Source organism: Rhinolophus ferrumequinum, chromosome 13 (genome assembly GCF_004115265.2).
Source record: "Rhinolophus ferrumequinum isolate MPI-CBG mRhiFer1 chromosome 13, mRhiFer1_v1.p, whole genome shotgun sequence".
Classification (NCBI taxonomy): Eukaryota; Metazoa; Chordata; class Mammalia; order Chiroptera; family Rhinolophidae; genus Rhinolophus; species Rhinolophus ferrumequinum.
The window spans coordinates 9,182,024-9,202,694 of NC_046296.1; the positions used below are offsets into that span (position 1 = coordinate 9,182,024).

General features: G+C 36.2%; 1 protein-coding gene across 1 annotated transcript in view; it reads right to left on the minus strand.

The window, feature by feature from the left end:
* The window catches only part of KCMF1 (potassium channel modulatory factor 1), a 67,390-nt gene that overhangs the window by 15,238 nt on the left and 31,481 nt on the right, over positions 1-20,671 (minus strand). Inside the window, exons 2-3 of the mRNA XM_033125077.1 lie at positions 7,983-8,150; positions 4,827-4,966 (exon numbers count right to left, since the gene is read on the minus strand). Of these exons, the coding sequence (XP_032980968.1) occupies positions 4,827-4,966; positions 7,983-8,150 (308 nt within the window). The remainder of the gene's footprint in view (positions 1-4,826; positions 4,967-7,982; positions 8,151-20,671) is intronic.

Consider the following 20,671-nt stretch of genomic DNA (forward strand, 5'->3'; position numbering starts at 1 on the left):
AAATTTTTGAAATCACACCCATTTTTCAAGACTTACCTAGGCACAAAGCCCTTCTGACTCCTTCCTGCATTATTTTCCAATTGTGTTCACATGAGCTAGTTTGGTCTTTAGGCCATAAAGAGTGTGGGTAAGAGTCATGTTTTAAATTTATTATGTTGACGGCCATGTGTCTTACTCCAAGAATTTGATGACTTCATAAATCAAGACTTCTTCACACTTTACATATTGAATGTAATGTTCTTGGTTAACACTTGGAGAGATACATTCAGAATTTATGAATATTTGTCTTGCAAAAGGCCAGTGAATGTTTGCCTTTCCAACCTGTTCTTAATAACTGACCCAGGAATGATCTAGAACAGCCTTCCCCTCTAACATTATCCTTTCTGGGGGCAAAGACATATGGTAAAGTAAATGTGTTCCCCTTTTCCTTTTTATAGCCAACAACTCAGTTAATTTCTGCTCAGACACCCACAGTTTTTCTCACATATAAGCCCTACTACAGCCCCCATATTTTTATCCTGTGTTTCTTGCTTTTTGTCCCGTCATCACTTGAAAATTCCTTCCCCCTTTCCCATTCCTGTTCCTTTCCTCTATTACAGCTGTGAGTCAAGTTATGAAATTAATCATGATTGAACAAATGAAAAGGGATGCCCTTGGATCTGAGGAGTTAATAGGTTCTGAGGCAAAACAAGATGTAATGAAGAACCCACCCACTGCCACAGCTCTACTGTCTTCAGAAAAGCTCAGCTTTATTTCTTGATCCTTATGTGAATTTGCTTTTTTATCCAATCATAAGCACAAGAAAGATAAAAACAATTTCAAATCAAATAATTTTCCTGTGTTAATACTATACTAACTTTCTAGTAAAAGGTTAGGGAGGTGTCCCTACGCTGGCTCTGAAATGAAAGTTCACCACATGATTTGTTCTGCCAACTTACATGCTCACTATGCTCTCAGTTCCAAATTAGGTGTCCAAAAGGTATTTACAAAAATAGCCCCTTTTTGAAGTTAGGGGGGTGCGGGGGCGGTCCTTCCTTTTTTGTTTTTTAACTTTTTAATTTGTTTTTAAGTGTGTTTTTGGAGGACCCATCAGCTCTAAGTCAAGTAGTTATTTCAATCTAGTTGTGGAGGGCGCAGCTCACAGTGGCCCATGTGGGGTCCTTCCTTTTATAAAAAAAGGAATACATATATATACATATACATATATATATATATATATGTATATGTATATATATGTAGCCTATACAAATTTAAATGAAAACATGTAACTAAAGCCTTGTGAGTGTTGTTTTAAATTAGGGGTACCTTCTAGAACTGCAATAAGCGCAGTTTCTCTAATGCTAGTCTTTATAACTGTATCCCGATTTCCAGTTAAATGACCTATGCTATGAAATCCAGGTAAGTTGGTGAAAGTTAAAGTTCTGACTGGTTAAATTTGTTATATTGTATAATTTTGTCAGTATGGATTAACTAATTCATTAAGTATTAACTGAGTACCAAGTTAGTGTTATCTTAATATCCTGGGGCATAAAAATTATCAGGAAATGAGCATAGTGACATTATCAAAAACTGAGCAAAGATGTATCTGTCACCACTAAAGTTCATATGAATTTTCTTCCTTTTAAAAAAATCAGTGTATATTTGTCATTATTTATTCAAACAGGGGGTACAATTCAAGTCTCTTCTTTCTTAAACTTAGATCTAAAAATGTCTCACGCTTGTCCAAAAATAAGGCAGATTTTCTCATCACTTGCGATATAGTGGGGTGCTTTTAACAGTTTCTTTTAGAAAACAGTGATGACTCAAAAAGAGCCATTAAAACTGAAAGCCAAGAGACAAAGAAACTTTTTTACACACATTACATTTGAATCCTTATACTTAAAAAAAAGTTGACATTCTACTGAGCTAACAACTGCTAAGGCTAACTGATAACTTCAGGTTTTTGGATCTCTTGCCCAACAAAAAGTAATTTATCTTATAAAATCTACAGGAATAATAAATATAAGACTGAATGCTGGAGTTTTGCTTTGAAGATATACAAAAAGCAACAGTGGAAAATCTATCCTACATGGTCCATAAACTCCTTTTGGGTGTACCAGAACCATCTGAGCTATAGCTACTTGCACCTTAGCCATCCATTTTGCCAAAATAGATAGAGATCCGTACAAGAGTTGAAGGAACACATTGTTCAACTTGATTGTAATCTAATTTTCAGTGTTGCAATGGAATACTGAAATTAACTTATAATTAAGTATGAGTTAATTTCATATTTTTCTCCTCAGTTCCATTCTCACTTTACTATTTAGGTTGGAACTGTCACCTGCTTCTACAAAGCAGCATTTAGAACATTACGGAGTTTTTGTTATATACAATAGTTTTCATTTTCCTTACATTTTAAAACATGATTTAAAAGACCAAAATAATTAAGTTTTGATTTTAAACATGTTTCTTGGACACAAATTTAAAATTTGTGTACGCTCATGTCCTAGAAATTCACAAAACTTGAAATAAGATAATTTAGTCACAATATAAAATAACTCCAAAGGAGTCAAGAGCTTTATCCTGTACACAATTCACTCTAGATGTGAGCATCCATGCTTACCTAGAAGAAAACCCCCGTTATATATAAGCTCTACTTTTTCTATATTCTCTGGGGTAAGCTAGATATTTTATTTGTAGACTTAAAGGAAACTGGAACCTCTCATTGCTTCATGTTGTCAACAAGAACTGAACCCTGGAGGGGAACAGGGGCATGGAGGTGGTGCCCCAAGCCAGCAACAATTTTAGTGAAGAACCAGAGATGAACTCTACCAAGTGAGTGGGTTGACATTATTTATAAGGTTTTTGAAAATTAGAGTCTGGTGACGACAGAGGCTATTTGTGTGCTCCTCTCCTCTAGGGTACAACCAGTTTGTCAAGTGAGGCTGACTTTGGTGAGGCTGAGTATGGTAGAAAAAAATGACCTCAGCTCTGAATACTGAGATTAGCATCTTCAAACAATTTTCTTAACCAGTTTTTTTAACATGAGGGGCGCAGCGGAAAAAGAAGGGGTGGTAGGAGAAGAGAAGGCTGAAGAGTGCTTAAAGAACTCCTGAACTACCTTCTAATTTGCCAACAATTGCCAGAGAGCTCCCATCTTTAATTTATACCCCCGTCCTTACAAATCTTCCTGCAGGCCCTGCAAAACATTTCTATGCACTGACCTGAAATTAGCTCTCTGGACAGTGAACTAGACAAACCAGTATTTCATAGGACAAAGAAGAAACCAAACCAGTAGGCAAAGAAAAAAAGAATTCAAAATGAATGCCTCTAACACCTGCTGCTATCTTACCTAGCACTTCCTTTCCTATTAAGTGTTCTTCCAATTCTAAAAACTACCTGTTTGCCTTCCTCTACAGGATTTTAATTCAACCCAGAGGAAAGTACAGTGCAAAAACAACCCTACCTGGGGATAATAACACACTCTCAATAGGAGGCATAGACACATTCCTGAAAAAGCTATTATTACCTCATTTTCATAATAATCTAAGTGATTCCCCACTTGGTTTTTGTATCATCTTAAGAAATTGGTATTTTATAGAAGTATCTTTAAAAACATCATGACACACACTTCATAAGTTATATAAACATCTAACATTATGCTGTATACATGAAACTAATATAATATTCAATGTCAACTGTCACTGAAAATTTTAAACATATGTCATGACTCATAGACACAGACTATGCCAGAATAAATCTGAAATATCCCAAGTGTCTCCTATCATTTCTTTCCCTGCTATCAACTCAAAAATCTGCTGGAATATTAATGGCTGTATCACTCTTATAGTCAAAAGTACTACTATCTGATTTTAAATTAGTAAATATGCTCAAAATAACTATTATTTAAAAATATACAAAAATACTAAAGATAGAAAAAAGTGATTTACAAAATTGAAAGTGTTTTGAGTCAAAAGTAACGAGAAGAACAAATGGTAAAAGTACCAAATACTGACAATCTAGTCTCTCTAGGTAAATGCAGTTGAGTAGTAGCAATATGGTTGCCTATAGCAACTGTATTTTTCAAATCCTATGTATTTTTCCATCATTAAATAAAATACTGTTGTTAGTTCACAGAAAAACAGACAGTATACAACTGCATTCTTTGATAAAGAAGAATGCAAGCAGTAATAATCAAAGCCTAGTTTTTTTCTTTAAATGTATATTTGGCTCTCCAAGGCTTACCTTTCCTAACTATCTGATTATAAGGATAAAATAGGTAATTATAATATTTAAAAAAGTGTACAAGATTAGATTTAGAAGAGTTATAGAAATTGTGGTGCACTCCACTATTATTGCTCTTAATAAGGAAATATACGTGCTGGGAAGTTAGAGCAAATGCACTTGTTTATACACAAAATATCACAATAATGATAATTTCTGTTCTGTGTTCTATGGTTCCTTTTAATTGACAAACAACTGTGTAAATAGTAAATACATTATCAGCTAAAACTGATTATTCTGCATCATCAGAAAAAGATTCTTAAGTACTTTTATGCCATTATTTTTCTCCATAAGATTATTCAAAATAAAATTTGGTCAAGATTCCACACTTTGCTTTTAGCAACAGGGCAAGAATGGCTAGTGCGAACAAATGAAGGGCACTGTCTTGTGCACATGTAGCCTCCTAGGATGTGTAAGATTTGCTGGTGAAAGATAATTTTAACAATTATTGCAAATAGTATCACTACACATAGCTGAAGGTACAAGACAGTGACCTTGCTTTATTTATATTAGAAATAATGTACTCTACCCTATCATTTTAGACACAAGACTGCTTCACTTACCACTTCTGTTGATGTTTCTGCGTGTTCAGAAGTAACATGTTCTTGAAGAGATGTCTCCGTATAGCCCATTTTTCCACAATAGGGACAAGTAAAAGACTGTGGCTGCTCTACAGAGAAAGCTTCCCCACCATAGTACAAATCTGAAAAATAAAGTGGAATTACACTGAGAAATAACTGTTATTAGTTTTTTTAATATATAAAAAATGTAATCATATGGTACAAAATAGATTTTTTTAAAAAGCTTGTCTGAAATCTCCACCAACAACCTCACGTTTTTGAGAAGTGCTCAGCTGCCCTGTCTACATTTGCAACATCCTTATTCTCCCAAGGACTCCATGATACCTTCCAAATTCCTTTCCCATATAGCTACTACAGCCTTAAGAGAAAAACAAAGCAAACAGCTTTTTAATCCCTTCATTTAATATTGAAACATCTTTCATTTCACATCTGGTTCTAATTTTATTGACATTTACTTTTTCTTTATCTCTGTATATACTGTGGCAATGCCAATGTCAACACAAAGAATCAGCAGGGTGTACAATATATGAGAACACAAGTGTTCAGAGGGAACGAGCAGAGATGACCATGATCAATACACCAACTCCCAGATGCAGTTTTGTCTGTAGAACATGTATCATTTTTACAGTACGAAGGGCCCCCAGCATTGAGTTCTTGTAAACGCTAACTTGAATGGAGTACTACCACAACATACTTGCCCAACTTGGTTACTAAACAACCAATCAGTGAGAATCTGTGGGAATAATCTGTTTGCCTCATTAGTACATCTCAAGGAGTAAGCCTATTTCCCTCCACTGGTGGTACAAACACACACAAAGTCATCTAAAGTACATTTAGTACATTATGTCACTTCATTACAAAGAACCATCTCATTATTTAACATGAAACAAATGCCTAATTTAAGAAGATATGCTCATTTTTCTAAAAAAGAGAAAATGGACGGAAGTGTTCACTACATGATTGATTTGTTCACATTCATTTTTAAAGAGATTTAAGACTATCTTAAAAATATTTTCCCACTACATTTATATTGACTATTTATTATGTGCCTAAGACTTGTGAAGTGAATTTAGGGTATGTAGGGATAAATAAAACTTCCTCACCTGATAAAGGGCATCTACAAAAAAGGCACAGCTAACACACATCATACTGGTGAAAGACAGGATGCTTTTCCCGTAAAACCAGGAACAAGACAAGAACTCCACTCTTGGCCATTTCTATTCACTATTTTACTGGAAGCTCTAACCAAAGTAATTAGGCAAGAAAATCAAATGAGACTCATCCAGATGAAAAGAAGTAAAACTATCTCTATTAGTAGATGACATGACCTTGTATACAGGAAATCCCAAAGAATCCACTAAAAAACTATTAAAAGTAATAAACAAGTTCAGCAACATCACAGGATACAAGATCTATATATAAAAAACTGTTTTTCTATAAAACTTATTCCCTGATAACTATAAAACTTTGTTGAAAGAAATTAAAGATGACCTAAATAAGTGGGGAGATACCCCATGTCCATGGACGGACAGATTTAATATCATTACTCTCCAAACTGATCTACAGATTCAAAACAATCCCTATCAAAATCCCAGTTAGCCTCTTTGAAGAAATTTGACAAACTGATCCTGAAACTCACACAGAGACTCAAAGATTATCTAGAACACCCAAACAATCTTGAAAAAGAACAAAGTTGGAAGATTTACACGTCTTGATTTCAAAGCTTATTACAAAGCCACAGTTATCAGACAGTGTGCTACTGGCATAAAGATAGACATATAAATCAATGGAATAGCTTGAGAGTCTAGAAATAAACACATTTATGATCAGCGTTATTATCTTTGACATAAAAATTGTACATATTAATGGTATATAACCTGATGGTTTAATATATGTATATGCTGAAAAGATCACCACAATCACGCTAATTAACATATCCATCACCCCTACATACTCGTAGTTACCACTGCGTGTATGTGTGTTTTGATGTAGAATACGATATTGCTAACGATGGTCACCATGCTGCACATTAGAACTTACTCATCTTGCATAACAAAACTTTATACCCTTGGCCAACACCACCCTATTTTTCCCTCCTGCCTGGCCAAATGATTTTCAACAAGAACGCCAAGACAATTCATTGGGTCACAAATTTTCTTTTCAACAAATGATGCTAGGACAACTGGATATCCATATGCAAAAGAATAAAGCTAAACCTCCACCTCATTCCATATACAAAAATTAACTCAAACTGGATCAAAGATCTAAATGTAAAAGCTAAAACTATAAAGTTCTTAGAAGAAAACAGTTTTAAATCTTTGTGATCTTGGATTAGGCAATAGTTTCCTAGATATGACACCAAAAGCACAACATAAGAAGAAAAAAACAGATAAACTGGACGACATCAAAATTAAAACTTTTGTGCTTCAAAACACACCATCAAGAAAGTGAAAAGACAACCCATGGAATGGGAGAAAAATTCTGTAAATCACTCATCTGATAAGGAAGCTGTATATAGAATATACAATGAACTATTAAAACTCAGTAATAAAAAGACATTACCCAATTTAAAATTGGCAAAGGATCTGAACAGACACTTCTCCCAAGTAGATATACAAATGACCAATAAGCACAAGAAAAAATGGTCCACATCATTAGCCATTAGAGGAATGCAAATCAAAACCACATGAGGTACCACTTCACATCCCAAAAGACAGATAATAACAAGTGCTGACCATGTAAGAAATTATAGCAATGAAACATTTATAGCTTTCCTGTGGATTGACAATGTCTTCCAATCAACTGTAAAAATAATACGCTTTCTAATAACTAGAGCAAGAATACCTGTGTACTGTTAGCAAGGTCAGTTTAACTTTATTCCTTTTTTACTGAGGCACTCTTCATTTCATATCTTGTCAGTTGCATATATTTCTGAACGGCTTTCATAAACAAGTAAACTATGATTAGGAGAAATAATTTCTTAGAATTTGTAAAAGTAAGATTCATGTTATTTTTAATAAATTTGGAGCTTCATGTATGCTATTCTGGATAGCTTTAGAACATTTTGTCTTTATTTCTTCATACACATACACATAAAAGTCTAAATGATATTCTACTAAAGTTGTATTAAATACATACCAAAATCTACCCTTGTTAATATGCACTGCATTGGGTGGTCAGTTGTATGCCTTGTTGTTGTTGCACCACTTTCATAACAAGATGCACAAAGATCGTAATCGTAGCAAATTAAACACTTGTATCTGCGACCTCGAAAATTTCCTTTTAAACATGCATCACAGCTGACACCTATAAAAAAAAAGAAACATCATTAGCAGCTATAAAAGGCTACTCTCCATTTCACTTTTATAAATTTTTTAAGGTACTCATTTAACCCAATATTTCTCTTCCAAAATGACTAGAAATGACATAGTAAAATGACATGGGTATTTCCAACAATATGAATTTGTTACCCTGATTTACACTCCTAATGAAAATAACTTAAAGTGTTTGATGAAATGTTAAAAAACCCAGACTCAGAGATACGACAACAGATGGGTGCTTACCAGAGGGGAAGGGGGTGGGAAGAAGGATGAAATGGGTAAAGGGAGTCAAATATATGGTGACAGATGGGAACTAAACTTTTGGCGGTGAGAGCGCAATAGTATATATAGATACTGAATTATAATGTTACACACCTAAAATTTTTATGTTATAAGCCAATGTTACCTCAATTTAAAAAATATGTCTTGATGAGCTAGCAAGAGGAACTGGTAACTGGAATCACTAAAGCAGAAGGGCATTTATTTGCCAAAGCAGGTAAAAAAAAAATTTCACAGCATTCCAGGACAAAGAACAGGCAGCAAAGACTAGGAGTGCTAAAGGTGGAGTGTCTAATAGGTAATTCCGCATAAAGCAGACCCTAATACAGCATAATGCAGTTTTGTTACAATGCTGATGAAGGAAAAAAAAAAAAGCCCAATTCCAGGAGGGGGCCACTGTCTGCGTGGAGTTGGCATGTTCTCCCCATGTCTGCGTGGGTTTTCCTGGGAGACTCCAGTTTCCTCCCACGTCCCAAAGATGTGCACATGAGGTGAACTGGGGTGTCCATGTTGTTCCAGTCTGAGTGAGAGTGGGTGTGTGTGATGCGCCCTGTGATGGAAGGGCGTCCTGTCCAGGGTGGGGTCCTGCCCTGTGCCCTGAGCTGCTGGAAGAGTCTCCAGTCAAGCCACCACCATGAACTGGAATAAGCAGGTTGCCAAATCATTATCTTGTTTTTATTAATCTTTCTTAAATGTATATATAGCTCATATTTATTTTAATGTTAATATTAGAAGTGTTTTGGGTCTTTATTTAGAAGTCTGGTGATGTTTTTGTGACCAGAAATATACCATCGGAACTCAACTCTTGTATTTATTACCAATTAGCCTATGGTAAAACTGGTTTTGCTTAAAGTTGAAGCTTCCAAGGACCTATTGATGACATTGAGGACTTACTGTATATCCTCAATGTATGGGTGAGCTAGAAATCCTCCCTAGGGGATTACAAAACTTGTCCTAGTGAAATTCCTCCCTCCCACTCAGCTCGAAACAACAAAAAACTCCAGAAAAGTTGTAACCAAAATCCAGCCTGGCCGTCTCATAAGTGGAGAGCCCAAATTCAGACTACCAAATGACTCCAAATAGTTCTCAGGTCAAGAATTTAGTTTAAAGTGGTCCTAAATTAGCACTGCTACCAAGCATCTGGCAGAAATAAACATCTAAGGAATGACGGTTCGTACACAGAAAAACCAAAGCACCAGTACAAAGTAGCAGCAGCAACAGACAGTGGAATCAGACTGCCATAGTTTATATCAGAATTGGATATCAAATAATACTTAATAGGTGAAAGAAATAAAAGTCTAAAAAGAGGCAACCAACAGATCTGAAAATGAACCAAACAACATAAAAATATAAAAAATAAATTAGAATTTAAAACTTAATGCGCAGGTTTACTGTAGGAAAAGCCTTTTATTCACATGTGATATGCTTGTTTATGTAGAAAACCCAAATACTGCTAAATTATTAGAATAAGTATTTTAAGCAAGGTTTATAAATATGAAAACCAATTTAATAAAATATTGATATTTCACTCCAAAAAAGATAGGAAAATGTATTATTAATACACCATTTATGATTCCATTTATATGAGGTATACAGATGAGTCAAATTTATATAAAAAGAAGCAGAACAGTGATTACCAGGGGCTAGTTAGAAGGGAGTATTGTTTAATGGGTACAGAGTTTCAGCTTGGGATGATGGAAAATTCTGGAAATGGATAGTGGTGGTGGTTGCACAATATGGGAATGTACTTAATGCCGCTAAATTGTACATGCAAAAAGGGTTAAAATGATGGGTTTTGTTATGTATATTTTATCACAATAAAAAAATTATGCCATTTGCAACAGCATTTTTTTAAATTAGTTTCAGGTGTACAAAACAATGTAATAGTTAGACATTCATCACAAAGTGATAACTCCCCACCCTCAATCTACTACCCCTCTGACATCGCACACAGCCGTTACATTTCCACTGTCTGTATTCCTTATGCTGCAACAGCATTTTTAAAAGTACCCATGAATAAATCTAAATTTTGTACGGGAGGGGAAGAAGTAAAAAAAACTGAATAAAGCAAATTAGTAAAAATGTATTCAGACATTAGAGGACTTTAAAACTAAAACTACCAGGTTCACAAGGTAAAAGTTTCAACATAATAAATAAAATGCCAATTCTCCCCAAACTGGTCTGAGAATTCAATACAATTCTAATCAAAATCACAAAATAATTTTAAGCTCACATAATAAACTGATTCAAATTTTTATGCAAGTTGTAAAGGGCCGTGAATAGCCAAGATATTCCTGAAGAAAAACAAGATGAAAGATCTGCTCTACATATCAAGAGTTATTATAAAGCTATAGTAATTAAGACTGAACAATACCGGTATTGAAACAGACAAACTGACCTATGGAACAGAAGGCCCAGGAACAGAAGCACATATATTGAAAATCTGTTATATGACAGCAAGGTCACTATAGACCAGTGGGGAATGGAGGGAACAGACAATAAATGGTGTCAGGGCAGGTGATTATTCGTATGTGAGGAAAATAAAATTGCATCTCTTCTACAGAACCCCACACACAAAAATCAATTCCACATGGCTTAAAGACAAATGTGAAAGGAAAACGAAAAGAAAAAAAAAATCCTCTGGAAGACAATACAGAGGAATATTTTTATGAGCTCAGAACAGGAAACAATTTCTTAAAATATGCACAATCAAACACACACGGTGGTAATATACAAATCATAAAGAGATAAATTCAACCACATTAAAATTAAGACTTTAGTTCACCTTTTAATACCCTAGAGTAATGGAAAAGACAAGGCACTGGAAATGGTGGTATGTGCAACATACATGACAGACAAAAGTTCCAAATGCATTAAGAATTCTCACATATCAGTAAGAAAATGACCAATATCCAACAGAAAAATGTGCAAAGACTTCAATGGCCACTACAAAGAACAAACACAAATGATCAATAAATATATGAAAAGATGGTCAATCTTATAAAAGTCATCAAAGAAGTCAAATAAAACTATCATGAGCTAACATTTTACTCTACCAATTTGGCAAAAACCTAAGAAGTCTGATGATATCAAGTGCTAGTGAAGATAAGGAGCAACATAAACACTTTTATTCTGTTGATGCGAACATACATCAGTACAACCATTCTGAAAATTTTGTTCACGCTCTAGTCAAGATAAACATGTGTAATTCATATGACAGCAATTTCACTCTTAAATATAGTCTCTGGGGAATCTTTTGTCCATGTGCACCAGACGAAATGAATTTAAAAATAATGGATCAGCCACAGGTGAGGATGTCAGAGAATCTCAGATGAGTGAAAGTCTCAAAGAATACATATAATATGAAGTTCAAAAACACCTAGTTTAGGAAATCAAACATGTAAAACTACCGTGTTTCCCCCAAAATAAGACCTAGTTGGACAATCAGCTCAAATGCATCTTTTGAGCAAAAATTAATATAAGACCTGATCTATGTTATATTTTATATTATATTATATTATATTAATTATATTATATATTATGACCGGGTCTTATAGTAAAATAAGACCGGGTCTTACATTAATTTTTGCTCCAAAAGATGCATTACAGCTGATTGTCTGTCAAGGTCTTATTTTCGGGGAAACACGTTAGAAAAGGAAAACAAAGGAATGATAAAATTGGGTCAATGGTTCCGTCTGAGGGTGTGAAGTACCTCAGGGATCTTGAAAGGTCAAGTTCTTCTAGATCTGGCAGACGGTATCTGTAGAACCACTCCTTTCCCCTTGCATTTATTTGATAAATGTTCTCATAAATCCACTCAATTTTTAAAACTCCTCCTGCACCGATCAAACAAAACAAAAAACCCAAAGCTGGAATTGTTTGTAACAACTGTCAATTCAAGGTGGAAAACTAGCACAGTTCTTTTGGCAGACTGCAGATTCTCAATAAATGCTTGCTGAATTAATACATTTTTATTTTAAAAAGAACATGGACCTCTACGATTACTTTTCATTAATAATGAGCTATTAGGCAAATCACTACTGTCCTCTGTTCAATTTCTTCACCTATCAAGTTTGCTGTGAGAATCAAATGAGGAAAAAAAATGATGAAAGTCTTAAGTGTTAAGGTGCTAACATTATTTTATTCAGATGCACTTAGATTACATCATCACATTTTCTGGCATATAACTTGATGTCAATTATAGTATACATAACCTTTTCAATCAGTCTTCAAAATATCCTTCAAGATTGTTGCGATTTCCAAAGTTGTACTGAGATCCCCACAAGTCATAATGAGAGAGTCAAAAAATGGCATCAAGCCTGCAGCTTTTCAGCAAATTCCAAAAAATACTACTGAGCGCCTACTGTGTTCTAGGTGGTAGGGATACAACAATGAACAAAACAGACAAAGCTGTGCCCCCATGAAGCTAACATTTTAGTGGGTGAAGACAGGTGTAAGTTATAAAGCAAGTTAAAAGATTAGTGCTGTGGTGGGGGGTGGTAGATGAGGGTAAAGGGGATCAAATATATGGTGATGGAAAGAGAACTCTGGGTGTTGAACACACAATGTGATACACAGATAATGTATTACGGAACTGTACACCTGAAATCTAGGTAACTTTACTAACAATTGTCACCCCAATAAACTTTAATTAAAAAAAAGATTAGTGCTATGGAGAAAAAGAAAGCAGAAAGGATCAACAGTGTGGGCAAAGAAAGTTTCACTGAAAAGATATTTGAGAAAAAAGATGGAGTACTTTAAAATTTGCTTATACAAAACAGCTTCCAAGCATGGCAATGCTTTAAGCATAACATTGCAAATATTTAAAAGGTATAAACATCTATGTAGATTCACGAATAAAATTTAATGTAACTGGGTACAATAACTTTGCCAAACAAATGTAGTGTGAACTGCATTAATAAGGTACCAGGAAGGTAAAGCCAGCATTGAACACTAACTCTAGGTGTGTTTTATCTGACGTTACTCTGTAGGCCTGACTTTTCCTTCTGTGGGGGGGATGCCTACGGACAAATATAAATGAACAAAGCTTAAGGTGACTGGGGATAGTGACACTGCCGAACACGGCCTCCTTTTCAGTAGAAAGATGCTGATGATGCTTGTCCCTTGCCTGCTCTACTCTTCTGATTTAATTCAAGCTATTTAATCTAAATGCCCAGGGCTCTCCCAAGGGGTGAGGGTGGGGGATAGTGTCAGGCTGCACCTACTGCCCAGCTGGAGTTCAGTAACTGCTGGCCTTTTAGGAAATCGGTTTTCTTCATTAATTATTTTTGATAAAATCATTTTTAAAATGTATGTTTTCTAACTTCTTAAACACTGAAAGAGACATTTAACATATTTTATGAGTCAAGGTCATTATTTCAAACAAATATATACTTCAATCATACCATCAAACATGTTACATAAGTAAGTTTACATCAGGGTTTCTTACAACGTAACTAAGAGTCACACAGATTATAATAATCTATGGTGGTAAGTATGTGATAGAGGATTTTTGTGATTAGTGTACTGTGAAGAAGAAGTCAGGGAAATAAAAATGTTTCATAACCTATAGTTTTCTATATAGCTTGCTACCCCTTCTCATTATAATAGCTCTGCCCTTTAACACATGTAATCTGGGGCTGGCCCGGTGGCTCAGGTGGTTGGAGAGCAGTGCTCCTAACACCGAGGTTGCCAGTTCGATTCCCACATGGGCCAGTGAGCTGTGCCCTCCACAGCTAACATTGTCAACAATTGCTCTCCCTGGAGCTGGGCTGTTGTGAGCAGCCGGAGGTCGGCGTGGGCTGCTAAGTGCTGCCACCCGCTACCATCCATCATGAGAGGCTGGCGAGAGCCGCTGTGAGTGGCCAACAGACTGCCTCAGCCGGGGAGAGCACAAGGCTCATTGAAAAAACAAACAAACAAAAAAGATGTAATCTGTCATCACAAGCCTAAATCAACATCTAATTTTATAGAAGATTCCATACCACTTCTGACTTGAAAGTAGCTCTAGGTCTTTAAATAAATACAGAAGCATGCATAGGCTTTGCTACAGTTTCTCAACAGTAACTCACTTGCCTTACCCTCACTTAGAATGATTAAATCTCACTTAACTTTGAAAAGGACCCAGATTTTCCACTCAAAACAGAGTCCCTTCTAAGTATATCTGTCAGAATTCATTTCAGAACACATACTAATAAAATTTCCTTCCTATGTAATCTACAGTTCCTATTATTAGAGAAAATAAGTCAGCTTTTTGCTGCACACTCCCTTGGTTAACAACAGTGGTTCTATCTGGTATCAGAAGGCTCAGGAAAATCTTTAAAAGAACATATATATGGAATATGGTAAATTATCAATTCCTTGATAGGAAGAATAGAGTTGCTTTTGATGAGGTATCAGTAAGATATCAGTAACTGCAAAAACTGATCTAACTAATAAGATGTACAACTCCTCTTAGAATAATCGAGGTTTAACCTTACTGTGTCGTAAATAAATTCAAGAATCAATAGTTTGGAAAATGGTACCAAGCGCAAGCTACATCATAAAGTTATGATGGGGCATTTGCGATTCCCCATCTGATCAAGTTCACCTAACCATATAGACAAAATTGCAAGGAAATATAATTTAACATCAATTTTGACATTGGCACAGATGCAACTTAAATGAAAAGCATGATGTATATCTGACCACTTGTGCCTGTAAGAGTACATCTGAACACATTCACATTCCAACATTTACCTATGTATTTAGCAGTTCAGTAAAACAAATACATAAAAGCTATAAAGTCAAAGGAAAGAATGCCCTCTAGTGGGAATAGATATTTAAAAAGCCAGTGGAATAATATGTAAAGTCTTTTTTCTTTCTTAGTTTTCTAAAATGAAACAAAGAAGTTTGTTTGTTTGGTTTATTTATAGCTTTTAAAAGACGAAAACCCCAAAGGTTGCTATAGCTTTTTCTTTTGATTTGAATGAATTTTTAGGTAGGAAACAGAGTTGGTGGAAAGAGAAGGTCAATAAAGGCAAGCTGTCTGTCAAAAATCAGTGAAAAATAACAATAGGAAGTCAACCCCACCTGGAGTTTGAAGGCCTGGGATTATAAAAGCATTTGCCAATGACAATTTATTTTGATTTTTAGGTGACATGTAATTTAGGGAGAAGGTCTTTTTACTTCTCATATAAGTGTGACCAAAAAAACACACGGGTGTGTGCAAACATTATAGTATGTGCTATAAAATAATTTTAATATTTAGAACTGCACAGAGAACTATGGTACTAAAATAACTTTACAACGATAAACAATTCTCAAAAAGAGGATCTTTGTATTTAGGTGGTTGAAAAATCATGCAACCCTTTGAAAAGGATCTTAGATGAACACAGAAAAAAATTAAAGAAATGAGCTACTGTAACTGTGAAAAGCAGAAGTAGCCAGAATTAAAGCTAACGATCAAAGGATATTTCCAGAAGCAAAACTGCTGGAGGAAGAACTCTTAAGACAAATTTTATAATATTACAAGCTGGAAGCCTAGTTCAGAAGTAGAAAACGTTTCCCCCTTCTACTAAATAATCACAGAGGAAGTACAATCATGCCTTGCGACGATAAACTAACTCGTTTGTTTTTTTAAGAGCCCTACTTAATTTAGAAGTAGGACAGAACACACACACACACACACACATATCTTAAATATACATGTAACTGTATATACGAGATGTGATCACAAAATACAGTGAACGTTGCTGCGAGTGCCATCCAACGGAAAGGCACGGATCTTTAATATAGCAAGTGGTGTGGTGAACCTTAGTAACCGTGTGTGACAAGTTTCAATTTGTTCAGTGCAGTCAATCGGGTATGAGCTACAGTTGAGAAAAGGTGTGTTTTAAACTGTGGCATAAATCATCCTCTATCATGACAACACTCGTGTCACATTTCACTTCGGGTACGGCAATTTCTGTCAAATAAGAATATTATGGTGTGTCCTCATCCACCTTATTCACTGAATCTGTCACCGTGAGACTTCTGGCTCTTCCCCAAAGTCAAAATGACCATGAAAGTTTAACATTTTGAATCAATTCAGGACATCGAGGCAGCTACGACAGGGCAACTAAAGACACTCACGAAAGAGGACTTCCAGAACTGCTTCAGAAAGTGGCAAGAACGATAGGGTAAGTGTGTTCAAAGTGAGGGGGAGTATTCTAAAGGGGGATTAATGGCAATATGTGTTTTACTGTAATAATTTTTTTTTAATTTAAACACTCACCATATTTTTTGATCAAATGTCATGTTTATTTTTTTTAAATCTATGCCATGTGACTAAGGGAGAGAGTCAAGAGGAGAGATGACTGAGTAGAGAGACCCACGCAAATGTACTATTCAAGAAAATACCTATATATAGTTAAAGAAATTCCAGGGGGAGAGAAAGAGAAATGAGAAAGGGTATACTGTTGGGGGAGGACAAGATTCTGAAGAAAGAGAATTGGGTGGCTGAGAGGAACATCGGAGTAGGGGGAAATGGAGACAATTGGTAAGCAGGTTTTTGTAGGATGTGTGCTCTTTACACTTAGTAGACTTGCTTGAAACTGATACATTTACCTGGCATTTTAAAACTCCTTTCTGTACTGGCACTCAGCTTTTTTAGTCTTACTTCATTTTAACACATAAAATGAGGGTGGAATTCTACAAGTTCTGTGATATGTAACAGTAAGGAGCATCCATCTATCCTTTCATTACTTAAGTATCCATGAGTTCTGACAATTAATTTCGTGAACTCATTCTAGAAAAAGTCTACATACCTCATCACTGAATATCACTATGGTCACATCCGAAGTGCTCCCCTTGGGAAGCTATGCACCAACACCAGCGCCTGGTCCACCCTTCAAGTCAGTTTTGGAACTCTTTTTCTGGAATGGCCATCAGAGCTGTTATCATATTACCCTTGATGTCCTGAATATCATCAAAATGTCTTCAATATTTCCTTTATCTTCGGGTAAAGAAAGAAGTCAACGGGGGTCAGATCAGGTGACAGTGCTGTTGTGAGCTGGTATGTCATTGTGATGTAAGAGCCATGAATTGTTGTTGAAAAGTTCAGGTTGTTATCGTCTAACTTTTTCATGCAGCCTTTTAAGCACATCCAAATAGTAAACTTGCTTAACTGCTTGGTACCAATTGGTACAAATTCATGAGTAATCCCTCTGATATCAAAAAAGGTTAGCAACATAGTTTTGACTCTTGAGTTGGACTGACAGAACTTTTTTGGTCGTGGAGAATTGGCTGACTTCCATTGTGCACTTGGAAGCTTTGTTTCAGGGACATATTGGTACACCCATGTTTCATCACCAGTGATAACACAGCCCAAAACATCGTCTTGTCTCTCCAAAAGGTCTTGGCAAACTTTAACTCTCCTTTGCTTTTGTTCATCAGTGAGCCCCTTTGGGACCATTTTTGCACACACCTTTCTCATGCCAGGATTTTCAGTTAAGATTTTCCTAGCTATTTCTCTAGTGATGTTTACTTGCTCTGCTGTGCTTCTCATAGTCAGCCAACGATTTTGATGCACAATTCGACGAATTTTTGCAATGTTTTTGTCAGTTCTGCTCATTACTGGCCACCCTGATCTGTTCATCAGTGACACGTTCTCTCCCTTTAGAAAAACATTTAATCCATTTGTACACTGCCATTTTCTTCATGGTATTATCCCCATAAACTTGGACTAACATGTCCCTACTTTTACTTCCACTCTTAAGTTTAACAAGAAATGTAATGCTTGTTTGTTGCTCTAATTCAAGCTGAGACATTTTCGCGATGGCACACAAAAACACGCCAACAATAATGAACGCCACTCAGCAAGACACTGTCACACGTCAACACATACACAGCTGTGAGACACTGATATGCCAAGGTTATGAAACCTTACCAAGCTGTTTGTACAGTGCTGCCAATGTAAGTGCACGGTGACAAGTTCGTGAACTTAATTGTCACACCTTGTATATCTATTATGTGCCAGAATATGGCTATGAATTAGAATCTCTGCTACAGAGAGCTAATAAATTCTCTAGCTCTATTTGTAGCAACTTTCATCATTATTTCTTACGTTCCAGACAATTTACAGATATTACTTTACTAATATTCCCAACAAAACCATGAGGTAGTTGGAAAGTGTGGTAAGAGTGGCAGGATGGCTCAGCTGGTTACAGCACGAGCTCTGAACAACAAGGTTGCTGGTTCGATTCTCACGTAAGCCAGTGAGCTGCACCCTCCACAACTAGACTGAAGACAATGAGCTGCTGCTGAGCTGCCAGAGGGGCGGCCAGATGCTCAGTTGGTTAGAGTGCGAGCTCTCAACAAGGCTGCTGGTTTAATTCCCGCATGGGATGGTGGGCTGCGCCCCCTGCAACTAAGATTGAAAACGGTGACTGGACTTGGGGCTGAGGTGTGCCCTCCACAACTAGACTGAAGGACGACGACTTGGAGCTGATGGGCCCTGGAGAAACACACTGTTCCCCAATATTCCCCAATAAAAAAATAAAAAAACAAACAAAGAAAAATCTGAAAGAAAAAAAAGTGTGATAATCTTTATTCCTGGTTATGGACAATTTAAAGCCAGTTCAAATCTGCCCGAAAAAGGTGGATAGAAAGGCAGGGGTTGGACATTATATTTAAGGAGTTCCTTATGCATTCTGTCAAAGAGGGAAGTTTAATCTCTAAAAACTTTTTGATGTAAAGAAAGTTGGTGCATTTTGGAACAATTCATTGGTTTGCTTGGTTTTGAAGAACTGGTCTACCTTCTTATTTCAGAGAAACGCATCTCTGGCTTGCAAACAGAAACCTATCTTAGTGGACATGCTCATGAGTGAGCTTAGGAACAGGCTTTCAGAACCTGTTATCTGGAAATAAAGAAGCTTCTATATCACTCAATCTACTGTTATACTCAGGCATGATTAGAGCTGATTTCTGACTCACACAAAAATGAATGAAGAGGAGGTGTATAAGGAGTGCCTGGGACAAAGTAGGAATTCAATGAATATCTGCTGAATGAATGAAGTGAATGAAAAGGGGACATTTTCCTAGAGTAATTAGGTAAGAGCTCAAAAAGAAAGAAGGGGGAAAGGGCTTAATGTGTCTATAATAGACTTCTTGATGTAAGAATGACAGAATGATGAAAGTAGAAGAGGGAAAACGGACTGACAACAGGTACTTGTTTCCTTTTTTAAGAGAAAAAAAAAATTAAGGAGGAAAAATGCTGCACCAAGTACTTCTAGGCATCGGCTAGAATTCAGCTACATCAGCTCAGGAGAGCTTGGTTGCCAGCTGTACCAAACGACGGGGCTGTTGATGGGAAAACAGGTGGTTGTCTGCCACAGTTTTGTGTTAACAATTTTATATGTAAAAATACAAAAATAAAACCCCAATATTTTCATATATACAAGGTCTGACAATTAAGTTCGTGAACTTGTTGCAACAGTGTTGCTAACTTTTTTTGATATCACAGGGATTATTCATTATGAATTTGTACCAACTGGACAAACAGTTAACCACGTTTACTTTTTGGAAGTGCTGAAAAGGCTGCGTGAAAAAGTTAGATGACCTGAACTTTTTGCCAACAATTCACGGCTCCTGCATCATGACAATGCACCAGCTCACACGGCACTGTCTGTGAGGGGGTTTTTAGCCAGTAAACAAATAACTGTATTAGAACACCCTCCCTGCTCACCTGATCTGGCCCCAAGGGCTTCTTTCTTTACCTGAAGATAAAGGAAATGTTGAAAGAAGCCATTTTGATGACATTCAGGACATCAAGAGTAAACACGATGACAGCTCTGATGGCCATTCCAGAAAAAAGGAGTTCCAAAATTGCTTTGAAGGGTGGATTAGGTGCTGGCATTGGTGCATAGCTTCCCAAGGGGAGTGACTGTAGTGATATTCAGCAATGAGGGATGTAGCACTTTTTCTAGGATAAGTTCGCGAACTTAATTGTCAGACCTCTTATGTTCAAGTGAGTTTAGTTGCTTTAAGCAATGCACACTGCACAGAAACAACTGCTTTGTTTTGAAGACCCTCTATGCAGGTCTATGGAGCAAGGCAGAGAGAGCTCCAGCCCTGCCAAAGACAAGTGCTCATAAAGAAGGTGGCAGGCAATTTTCATGAAACTGTCTAGTGATTACATGAGCATTTCGCAGAGACTTGCAAAGGAGAATATTAGTTAAAAAAAAGGCATTAAATTTCAAACCTGTAGGA